At 37.4% G+C, this 11,197-nt stretch overlaps 1 protein-coding gene across 1 annotated transcript; it reads left to right on the top strand.

The window, feature by feature from the left end:
- The first annotated feature begins 385 nt into the window (after positions 1-385).
- Positions 386-931, top strand: LOC124550748. Its single transcript, XM_047125470.1, has one exon. The coding sequence runs from the start codon at positions 386-388 to the stop codon at positions 929-931; it is 546 nt and encodes a 181-aa protein (XP_046981426.1).
- Positions 932-11,197: the final 10,266 nt, after the last annotated feature.

Below are 11,197 nucleotides of genomic sequence, written 5' to 3' on the forward strand. Positions count from 1 at the left end.
AATCTTATCAGTTGATCCTGCTATTTATGTGCATCTCCAGAACACGTCTTCTGCAAAAGAAGTGTGGGTTGAATTAAAACTAAGTTATGAAGATTCAGGACTTTATCGATGAATAGGCTAGTTGAGAACGAAATCAACACGATTGGAGAACGTCTATGGAAGAATATGTGTCGAGAATAATTTTAACGTCAACAAATTGAACGATCTTAACTTTGAAGTTAAATACGAGTGGGTAGGATGCATCTCATTAGCTCGGCTGCCTAATGAGCACAAACCAAGGATAATGGGTTCAGAGAACTCCAACACGCCAATAATGGGCAATTCCATTAAAAACAAATTACTACAGAAAATTCCATTCAAAAGAAGTTACTACAGGAAGTAAAGGATGAAGCGAGAGCAACACGATGTTAATGACGTGGCTCTCCAGGCGAATAAAAAAGACAAGCAAATCAGCTCACACGACAATCGCAGAGGTCCAAGATGTTACAACTACAACAAATATGGACACATAGCGATAAATTCTCGCAGTAAAAACAAGGCAACCGAAAAATCAGTAATTAAAGAAACCAGTTACAAGACATTCTTCATGATGCCACCGTCAACTAAAACTATACACAAAGACTGGTTTGTGGATTCTGGTGCATCAGCTCACATGTCACACCATCCATGTGATTTAAATTTCCTGGCGTCATTTCCCAGTTTACAAGTGGTCGTGGCCAACAACCAAAATTTACCCGTTAAAGGGAGAGGTTGCACGCATATTAAATCTGTGGCAGGCAGAGAGAAAATAAATATTAAGGTGCTGAATGTACTTTATGTTCCTCAGCTGGGTACAAATTTACTTTCTGTGAGCAAAATAGTGCAACAGGTCACTCAGTCATTTTTGACAATAGAGGCTGTCGCATTCGAGATACAGAGAAGAAATTCATAGCTACAGTATCGTTAGTCAAGGGAATATATTGGCTGGACCAACCAAGTGATCGCAGTGCAGAAACAAAATACGCATCCTTGTCTATCGATGTGAATTTATGACACAGAAGATTAGGCCACCTACGCTCAGATGCGACAGAAGAATTACGAAAGGGTTTGGCTAATGGCATCAAATATAAAGGAGCCGTCGACACTCCGTGTGTTACGTGCCTATAAGGTAAGCAAACTATATTTTCCTTTCCTCACTCCACTTCTAGAGCTAAAGGGATTTTGGAGTTAGTATATTCAGATTTGTGTGGTCCAATGCAAACCACATCGATTGGTGGAGCTGAATAACTAACTGTGACTGATGATTTCTCTGGAAGGATTTTGTATTCTGTCAGCAACAAATACCAAGTACCTGACATTATACGCAATTTTAAAAAGTTCATAGAGACTCAGTCGAAAGGCTTTGTATCTTGCTAACCGATAATCGAAAAGAATATGTAAATGAAACAGTGGCGAAATTTTTAAGGGAAGACGAAGTTAAACATGAAACCACTGTTCCCTACAGTCCAGAACAAAATGGTGTGGCGGAAAGGTACAATAGAACAATCGTGGAAAAGGCAAGATGTATGTTATTTGAAGCGAAATTGCCTATGAATTTTTGTGGGGAAGTACTGACAAAAGCTTTGAACAACCTAATGCCAGAGCAAGCTTTCTTAGGGAAGAAACCTGACCTCCAGCATCTAAGATTATTCGGTAGTAAGGCATTTGTCCACATACCAAAAACCATTAGGCTAAAATGGGACAAGATATGTGTTCAGTGTTTACTTGTTGGATACTGTGAAGATAGCAAGGCACACCGGTTATTCCATTCGGTTCAACAAAGAATCATTAAATCCAGATATGTGATATTTAAAGAAGAAACAATTCAAGAGAATAATAACAAGCCAGGGACAAGTGATCTTTGCTGGAAACAAATCAGATATCTATTCCATTCACAAATAAGGAGGAGAACATTACGATTGAAGATGGCTCAAGGGACAACGGATCCGATAACAGCATTTCAGAAGAAACGGGCTTAGTCGAAATAGAAGAAGAATCAGAACCGCCTCAACAAGCGCTCAGAAGATCTTCCAGAACACCCATACCGAAGAAGATGGATGATTATGTGACCTATCTTACTAAAGAAGATTCACAAGAATCAGAGCCACAACTTTGGAAGTACTTTGCAATCCAAGGATTCAGAGAACTGGTTTCAAGCAATAGAAGAAGAATTGAAGTCACATGCGGAAAATAAAACTTTGGAGTCAGTTATCCTGCCTCAAGGCAAAAAAGGGATGGATGCTAGGTGGGCCTTTAAGATAAAAAGAGACTAACAAGGACAGATAATTCTCCATGAAGCTCGACTTGTAGTTAAGGGATGTTCAAGTTAAAGGTTTAGACTATGAAGAAACATACTCACCAGTGATACGATACAATTCACTCAGATATTTGTTTAGTCTAGCTGCTAAATACGACTCGGACATTGATCATTGTGATGTGGTGACATCTTTTTTGCAAGGTGATTTGAAAGAAGAGAGTTATGTCAAAATTCCCACAGTTGACTACACGTCAAGAACAGTGAAATGTGAAGATATTAAAAGACTCAAGAAAGCAGTGTATGGACTTAAAGAGGGAAGTCGCTATTGGAATTTCAAACTGGACAAAGTTCTACGAAGTTTAAAATTCAGCAGGTCCATCACTGATCCATGTGTTTATCACAGAAACCAAGAAAGTGATATATCAATTGTAGCTGTTTACGTAGATGACATGCTGGTATTTTGTAACAATATGCAAAAGGGAATTGCATTTAAAGAACAACTAAAGGAACAACTTAAACTAAAGGACCTTGGAGAAGTATCCAATTGTCTAGGGATCCGTGTGACAAGAGATCATAAGCTTGTACTTTTATGGTTGGATCAGGCTCATTACATAAATCAGATTTTACGAAAGTATAACATGGAAGACTGTAATCCAGTATCCACTCCGCTTGACAATAACCAAGTATTAATTCCTAAAATGAGCCCAAAAACAGGGAGAGAAAGAGCAGCCATGAAGAAAGTCCAAATTAAAGACGCCATATGTATCTTAATGTATGCACAATTAGATACTAGACCAGATCTAGCGTACGCAATTGGAGTTGTGAGCCAGTTTAATAATAACACTGGAATATCCCACTGACAAGTTGTAAAGCGAATCCTAAGGTATATAAAGGGAACTAAAGACTTCAAGCTACAGTTTTCCATAGAAGATCATGACATCACAGGTTACACTGATGCTGACTGGTCTGGGGACATAGGGGATAGTAAATCAACCAATGATTTTTTATTTGTGTAAAAAGGTGCAGCAATTAATGGAATAGTAAACAACAACCAACAGTAACTCTCTCGACGACGGAAGCAGAATATATGGATTTAACTTCTGCGTGTCAGGAAGCAGTTTGGCTGAATCATCAAAAGAGAGATATCCCCTTTCCCATAAGAGGGGCCCAGTAAGATTGTTTTGCGATAACAAAGGTGCAATTGATCTATCAAAGACAAATGGATACAAAGGTCGCACTAAACACATTGACACCAGGCATCATTTCATCAGGGAAAAGATAGATACAGGAGGAATCACAGTGGACAAATTTCCACAAATGGAATGCTTGCAGATATGATTACAAAGCCACTGCCAAGAACCAGACATGAGCAACCAACTGAAGAATTTGGACTGCGACAATGAAGTACTGAGAGACATTCCTCTAGTGGGGGTGTTGGAATTTAGAATCGATGCCTCTGGTACATATTTATCTTTGTCGCAGTTGCTACGGACATCTTAAGGACGTTTCTACTAACGTGGTGATGTTTTGCCTACCCTTGTGTTACATTCATTCTGTGCATGTTAATAAAAGCATGTATATTCACTTTCAAACTGTAACCGCATGATTGTTTCAAGTTCAACAACATATCTGAATAATTTATCTGTGTTTCTTGCAGGGCCTTTTTGACCTCTTGTTTCCAGGGTATAGTTTTAAGTCCTTCTATGTATTTAAGAATATTTTGCATAAGTCTTCTTTTGTGAAGTCTAGAGACGTGCGTGTTAGATTTTAATCGCATTTTCATAACATCTGCTGCAAGGCTGGACAATTTCTGAGTTGTTTGACGAGATTGGGGTCTACAGCACCCTTCTGTTTTCTTTGGCCCTAGTACCTTTCTCATAATTTTTTATTCTTCCTTTAGTAAGTTTTCAAGATCACCTTATGTGTGGACTGTCAGGGGTTCACCTGCATAAAGCCTTCAGGTTTTAGTACTGTGTTATATTGCCGAATTTTATTGTTATTGGACATGCATTTTTAATGCACTCCTTGTAGGATCTTACATGGGCTCTCTTCTGTTTTTGGAGGCGAACATTTTGTGCTGTTTTCTCTCACACTGTAGATTCAATGACTTCACATACGTATTTAAAATATGGGACTCTATTGATATTTTGTAATCAGATTTTGGGTGTCAGTTTTTGTGGCGATGAACTCAGAATTTAGGATAGATATTTGTAGACCAAATTTCTCTGCACATTCTCCAAAGGTTTCAACCTGTTTGATAGCTGTTGTCTCATCATATGCTAATAAGGCTAAACCGAAAAGCTAGGCATGAAAGTCTTATGTCATCCTTGACTCACCTCATCTGTATAGGTTTCCAGCAGTTCTTATACTTCAACTCCTTTTCCCATTTACGGACGACCTTCTCCAGCACAAGAAGAGACAGAACATCACCTTGTCAGACATCAGTTTTGATCAGGATGGGCTTGGATACTTCACCCATGAATTTCACCTTGGCGGTTGTATCAGTCAATATTTCTTTGATGAGGGCAAGGGTTTTGGGATCTAACCCTTGTTCTCCAAGGATATCAAAAAGTGTTTGTCAGTCAACTGAGTCATATGCGTTTCTAAAGTAAACAAATCTGTAAATTATTGGGCTATTTGTGACTGCTTTGTATTTCTCCACGGTCTTTAGTTTGAAAATTTGTTGTGTGCAGGATCTACTGGAGCAGCAACCACCTTGGTATTCGCGAACTTTGTTTTCCAGTTGTTCTTGTGCTCTTTGCACAAGAGAGGCTGATAGAACTTTCTATGTGATCTGAAGTAGGGATATGCCTCCATAATTACATACTTCACATTTGACTCCCTTTTTGTGTAATGGATGATTAAGCCCACATTTCCCTTCCTGGTGTAAGTTTTCTGTCTCCCAAATATCTACAATGATATAACACTCAGAGAATTGCACCTAGAGTTTTCAGTAGCTTAGCAATAATCACCTCTTCACCAGATGCCCTATTGTTTTTTGATTTTGATGATGTGTTTGTGAATTTCTTCTTGTGTTAGTGGGGATGATTCAGAGTGCATGTAAATAGGTCTTTCCTTAGGGAATCTCGAAGGTGGTTCTGGACGATTAAGGAGCGTTGAAAAATAATGTGCCAGCTACTTACAGTTTCCCAGGTTAGTGTGTGCAAGTTTTGCATCAGACACAGCAAACAAAATGTATGTTTCAAGAAATCAGATGGAAAATTTGCACTGACTAACCAGGGAAATACATACATTAGTTTGGGAAACAAGACCGAAACAATGAAGATGAGATTTATTGACACATTTATGCTCATGGCTTGTTCACTTGATAAACTTTCATCGATCTGAAGAGAGTTTAAAAGAAGGACATCAGAAAATTTTGATTGGAAGAGCTATTCAATCTAGTGACCAGAAAAGATGTACAGCCATATGGTTATGTGGATTCTTGGAAAAAATTTGAAGAAGAGCAGCTTCCATCAAAAGAAGATTTTTACAGTTAACTGAAATAGTGTGACATAACTACATCATGTACAATTAGTATGGAGAAATATATTAACGACCTTGGTGAATATCATGATATGTATCTAAAACCGATGTTTTGTTATTGGTTGATGTATTTGAGAATTTAGAAAACCATATATTACAGCTTGCGCCAATGGCATTGCTGCAGTGATGACACCAGTTCCCATCAGATAATCGCAGTTAAGCGCTGTCAAGCTGGGCTTGCACTTGGATAGGTGACCATCCAGCCTGCTGAGCGCTGTTGGCAAACTGGGTGCACTCAGCCCTTGTGAGGCAAACTGCAGAGCGACTTGGTTGAGAAGTAGCGGGTCTGGTCTTGTAAACTGACATATGGCTGAGAGAGCAATGTGCTGATCACATGCACCGCCACATCAGCATGTAATGACGCTTGTGGGCTGACGATGACACAGCGGCCATTTGGTACCATTGGGCTCTCATGGCCTGTTTAGGTGGAGTTTTATATTACATCTTATGACTTAGATCCTTCTTGGTAATTTTACTGCAGCTGGTGTATCGTGGGGTGCACAGTTGAAAATGACTAAACAACCATTTGATTTATTATACAATCATGATATGATTTTAATGGTAGAAAAATGAATAAGGAGTGGTGTATCTCACTGTTGTAAAACATATGTCAAAGCAAATAATAAATATATGAAAGATTTTGTTGATAAAAAGACATCAAATTATTTAGCATATTTAGATGAACACAACCTACATGGTTATGCTATGAGTCAGTATTTGCCGCACTCTGAATTTGAATGGGATGAGCAAAATAATTTTGATCATATGAAAACAAGTGAAACATCAGACACTGCTAAAATTGGATATAGGTTTTAAGTAGATCTCGAATATAAAAAAGATTTACATGATTTGCATACAGATTTACCATTCGCTCCTGATAATAACATTTTTCCAAGAATGTAGGAAAGTAAGTTTCTGAATGCTCTGAATGATAAAAATATTTATATAGTTCACTACAGAAATCTTAAACAATACTTGTATCTAGGAATGAAGTTAAGAAAAAGTTTAAAATTTAAACAATCTGATTGGTTGAAGAAATATATAGATTAGAATGCTCAAATGGGAATGCAATCGAAGAATAATTTTGAAAAATATTTATACTAGGTAATGAATAATTCAGTGTTTGGTAAGACAGTGGAAAATAAAAGAAGCAGGATGGATATAAAATTAGTTCCAGATGGTGAAAACAGTGATAAACTAATATCTAAGCCAAATTTTAATGGAAAAACTATATTTAATGAAAAATTGTTGGTATTCACACGATTACGAGAAAAATCAAGTTTAATATGCTAGTCTACGTTGGCATGTGCATACTCGATCTACCTAAAGAACTTATGTAGGATTTACACTATGGTGCAATGAAACAAAAATAAGGAGAAGGTATTGAACTGTGTTCCCAAGACACAGAGAGTTACATTTAAAATATAGAGATTGAAGATTTGTATGAAAGCACGAACTCAGTGACTGATTATTTATATATGAGTGATTATCCAACAGATGATACTTATGGTATTCCACAGGTAAACAAAAAAGTCTTAGGAAACATGAGGGATTAATGTAATGGAAAAATAATGGAAGAATTCTACACTTTGAGACCAAGAAGGTATGCTTATAAGGTTTGTGATAAAATAGAGAAGAACCTAAAGGTGTTAAGATATGTGTTGTTAAAAACAGAAAGAGTTTAGTAGCATATAAAGATTGTTTATTTAACGATATAGAACGATGCATATGATTCGAAGTGAAAAACATGTAATCTATGCATTGAGTCATCATGATGATAAAAGGTATGTGTTGAAAAATAAAATAAACCGATTAGCATATGGTCATTATTCATTTTTATCATGTTGCATATAGTTTACAAATTCATAGTCATCATCTACTTTAAAAAACAAAGACCTTAATTGAGGTGCATTATATGTGATTTCTGCTATCTTTTCCACAGCATAAACCCCAGTAGAATTTTTGTTGCTTTTTTCTCAGACCACTTACAACACACAAAATTTAATAAGAAGAATTTAAATAAATTTTTTTCGTACAAATGGAGGCCCTGGATATTGAAAAAGTTCTTCTATCTTCTGTAACATAAACATAAAATCCATAACACAATTACAACACCAATGGAGTGAATTTATTATTTAATTTTTATTGTCCCCACTGTTTTCTAAATCTCTATTTACTGGGTGGAAACTTCTAATAATGATGAATTGGTTTTAGTATAATTTTGTAATATTTTTGGTAAATTATTTATTGGAAAATTACAATTCGCAAGTTGTTTGGCGATCATAAAAAGAGAAAATATGCGTTTTCTGTTTCTTCCCATATTTATATAAGGCTTCCTTTATAACTATAAAATCTTATTTTGTATTCGTCTTTCCTATAAATTTGCTTTAATACATCAATACGGTCAGTACAGTCCTGTCTTCTCAAATGTTCTATAAGATGGTTTAAATTTGTTTTAGAAATATTGTATTCAACTTGCCTTGTGTTGGATTGTTATTTCTCTCAACAAAAACGTCAAATTTAAGTTGGTACCACACATTAGTCATATTTTCATGAAAAAAATTATAAACTTATTAAATTTTGATCAAAGTAAATGGATACTCTACCGAAGAAGCTTAATAATGGAAGGAATTCCAATTTGTTTAAACAGATTATTGATATAGAACTTAATGAATTGTTTTGTATTGCAGATGATGTATATTTAAAAACTAGACACAAGGAAAAATTTCTATGGAATTTTATAAAAATTTATGACCATTTTACCAAACAGATATAATAAATTAATTACAGATTGGAATATGCTGTTTTTTGAAGATGGAAGTATTAAACTGAGATACAAAGGATTGAAGAAACTTAAAAATAATAGTAATAAGTTTCAGGATCTGGAATTTTTACTCATAATGTGGCTTTACTTCGAAAGTAACTGAATGCACAATTCCATCTACCTATCAATTTGCGCTCTCGGTTGGAATGAGTGTGTAAATTGAGCTTTTGCAGTTATTTATACATGAAAATGTCGTTTTACATACCCATAATTACGTTTTGTTTTGTCTAAAAAATGGGACATTTGATTTTTTACGGTTATTTGTATACAAGATGCTCCTATTTGTAAAACTGCGTCCATGTCCCCAATAGATATCTATTCAGGAGGGCATAGTCGCCATAAAATGGCCTCTAAAGCGTACTTAATCACATAGCTCTCTTTTTGAAGGGATCATCGAACCTTTAAGACTGTGCCTTAAGTTTTTAATAGAAGTGATGTATCAGAACAGATACTTGAGGGTTACTCCGCTTTGCATCACTTCGAGACAAGGGGACAACCTTCAGTTTCAGTTCACAAGTATCAAAAGAACAATTATCCACTTAATTAATACTGTAAAGCCTCGAGTTATGCAGAAGTATCGTATCGTCCAAAATTGCGTTACTTATTTCCAGAGGTTAGACGTCATGTTTCAGTCTGTACATTTTGTTGTGTCCAACCACTCTCCCACCAGATGCCATAAGCTCACCTTGTCAAGTCCCCATACTGCCGGTGGAGGTCGAACATCTTACGGAGGGTCAACGGCATGTCGAGTAAGTCCAGAATGTTCCCAATGATGGGCAGCGTAGGCGGCCCTGGAGCGTCGATGTGGGGCTTGGTGGTCCACTTCCACCACAACACCGCCACCAAGCCGGCACAGCACCACACCACCAACTGCACCAACAGCCACAGCCACCACGCCATAGGTTAACAGGCAATGTGGGTTCCCAATAACCGACCTGCAGTCAGAACACAGCTGGTCACATATTCTCATGTTTCTCAGTACTGTGTACAGTAACGTTCAGAAATAATAGTCAGCACCAAATGATTCGTCAACAACACTGGCGTTTTAAAAGTATTACGTTCATATAAGGAACAGTCAAAATGTTTCTGTCAGAAAACATACAGTCCAGAATCGGTGTACCAGTGAGACAAACTTGCCATGGTCATTGAGGCAATCATCCAGGCGATGCACCAAGATGAAAATACCCATTAAGTGAAACACTGTGTTCTGGTGCGTGAATAAGTGTACAGCCCCTCACGACAGGAATCGGCCACCCTTAAAGTCCGTTTCCAAATGACTGAAGGTGCGATAGTCACGCGGTGTGTGTTCAGGGCTGCAAGGCGCGTGCTCGACTGCCTCCCACTTGAGTTGGCTGGATGGGTCTGGCCTCCCAGGCCGACGGGCGTCCTGAGTGGAGCCGCGACCAGCACGGCACGTGGAGAACCATTCGACAGTGGTGGATTTCGACAGATATGCTGCGCCATACGTATTCTTAATCCTCTGACGAATGTCTACTGGTGTTTGTTCCTGCACAATCAAGAAAAGAATAACAGCACGTTGGCCCTGCTTAGAAGCACTTAGTAACAACGTCGCCAACTCTGTCTTTTCTGCATTTACTGCAGACTCATCTGAAAAAGACACGAATGCTGTTTAATCTCTTGGCTACTTATCGGTGCTTAAATATCCGCATCGCTACGTTGCATATGTGCTGCGGAAACGTTTTGATCGCCCCTTATAAACAGTGCATGAAATGAAAAACATTGTTGCGAATAAAATGTCAATTAACTCTTCGAGAGGAGGTAAATTAAATAAAATTTTATTATAGAGAGGCATAAATAATAATTTACATACTTTGAATTTGATTCACTTGTAACACTTCAGTTTTATTAGTGTTATATGCTTTCTACAGGTAGTTTGTAAAAGTTCACCTTAACAACAACAAAAAAATTTTGTTGTTGTGGTCTTCAGTCCGAAGACTGGTTTGATGCAGCTCCCCATGCTACTCTATCCTGTGCAAGCCTCTTCATCTCCGAGTAACTACCACAACCTACATCCTTCTGAATCTGAATACTTTATTCACATCCTTGTCTCCTTATACGACTTTTACACGCTACACTTCCCTGCAGTACTAAACTGGTGATCCCTTGATGCCCCAGAACATGTGCTACAAACCGATCCCTTCTTCTAGTCAAGTTGTGTGACAAATCTCTCTTCTCCCCAGTTCTGTTTAATACTTCAATACCTCCTCAATAGTTATGTGATATACTTATCTAATCTTCAGCATTCATCTGTGGCACCACATTTCGAATGCTTCTATTCAATTCTTGTCTAAACTATTTATCGTCCATGATTCACTTCTGTACATGGCTACACTCCATACAATTACTTTCGGAAAACACCTCCTGACTCGTAAACCTATACTCGATGTTAACAAATTTCACTTCTTCATAAACGCTTTCCTTGCCACTGCCATTCTGAATTTTGTATCCTCTCGGACGATCACCAGTTATTTTGCTCCCCAAATAGCAAAACTCATCTATAACATGAAGTGTCTCATTTTCTAATCTAATTC

The sequence above is a fragment of the Schistocerca americana genome, chromosome 9, assembly GCF_021461395.2.
Source record: "Schistocerca americana isolate TAMUIC-IGC-003095 chromosome 9, iqSchAmer2.1, whole genome shotgun sequence".
NCBI lineage: Eukaryota > Metazoa > Arthropoda > Insecta > Orthoptera > Acrididae > Schistocerca > Schistocerca americana.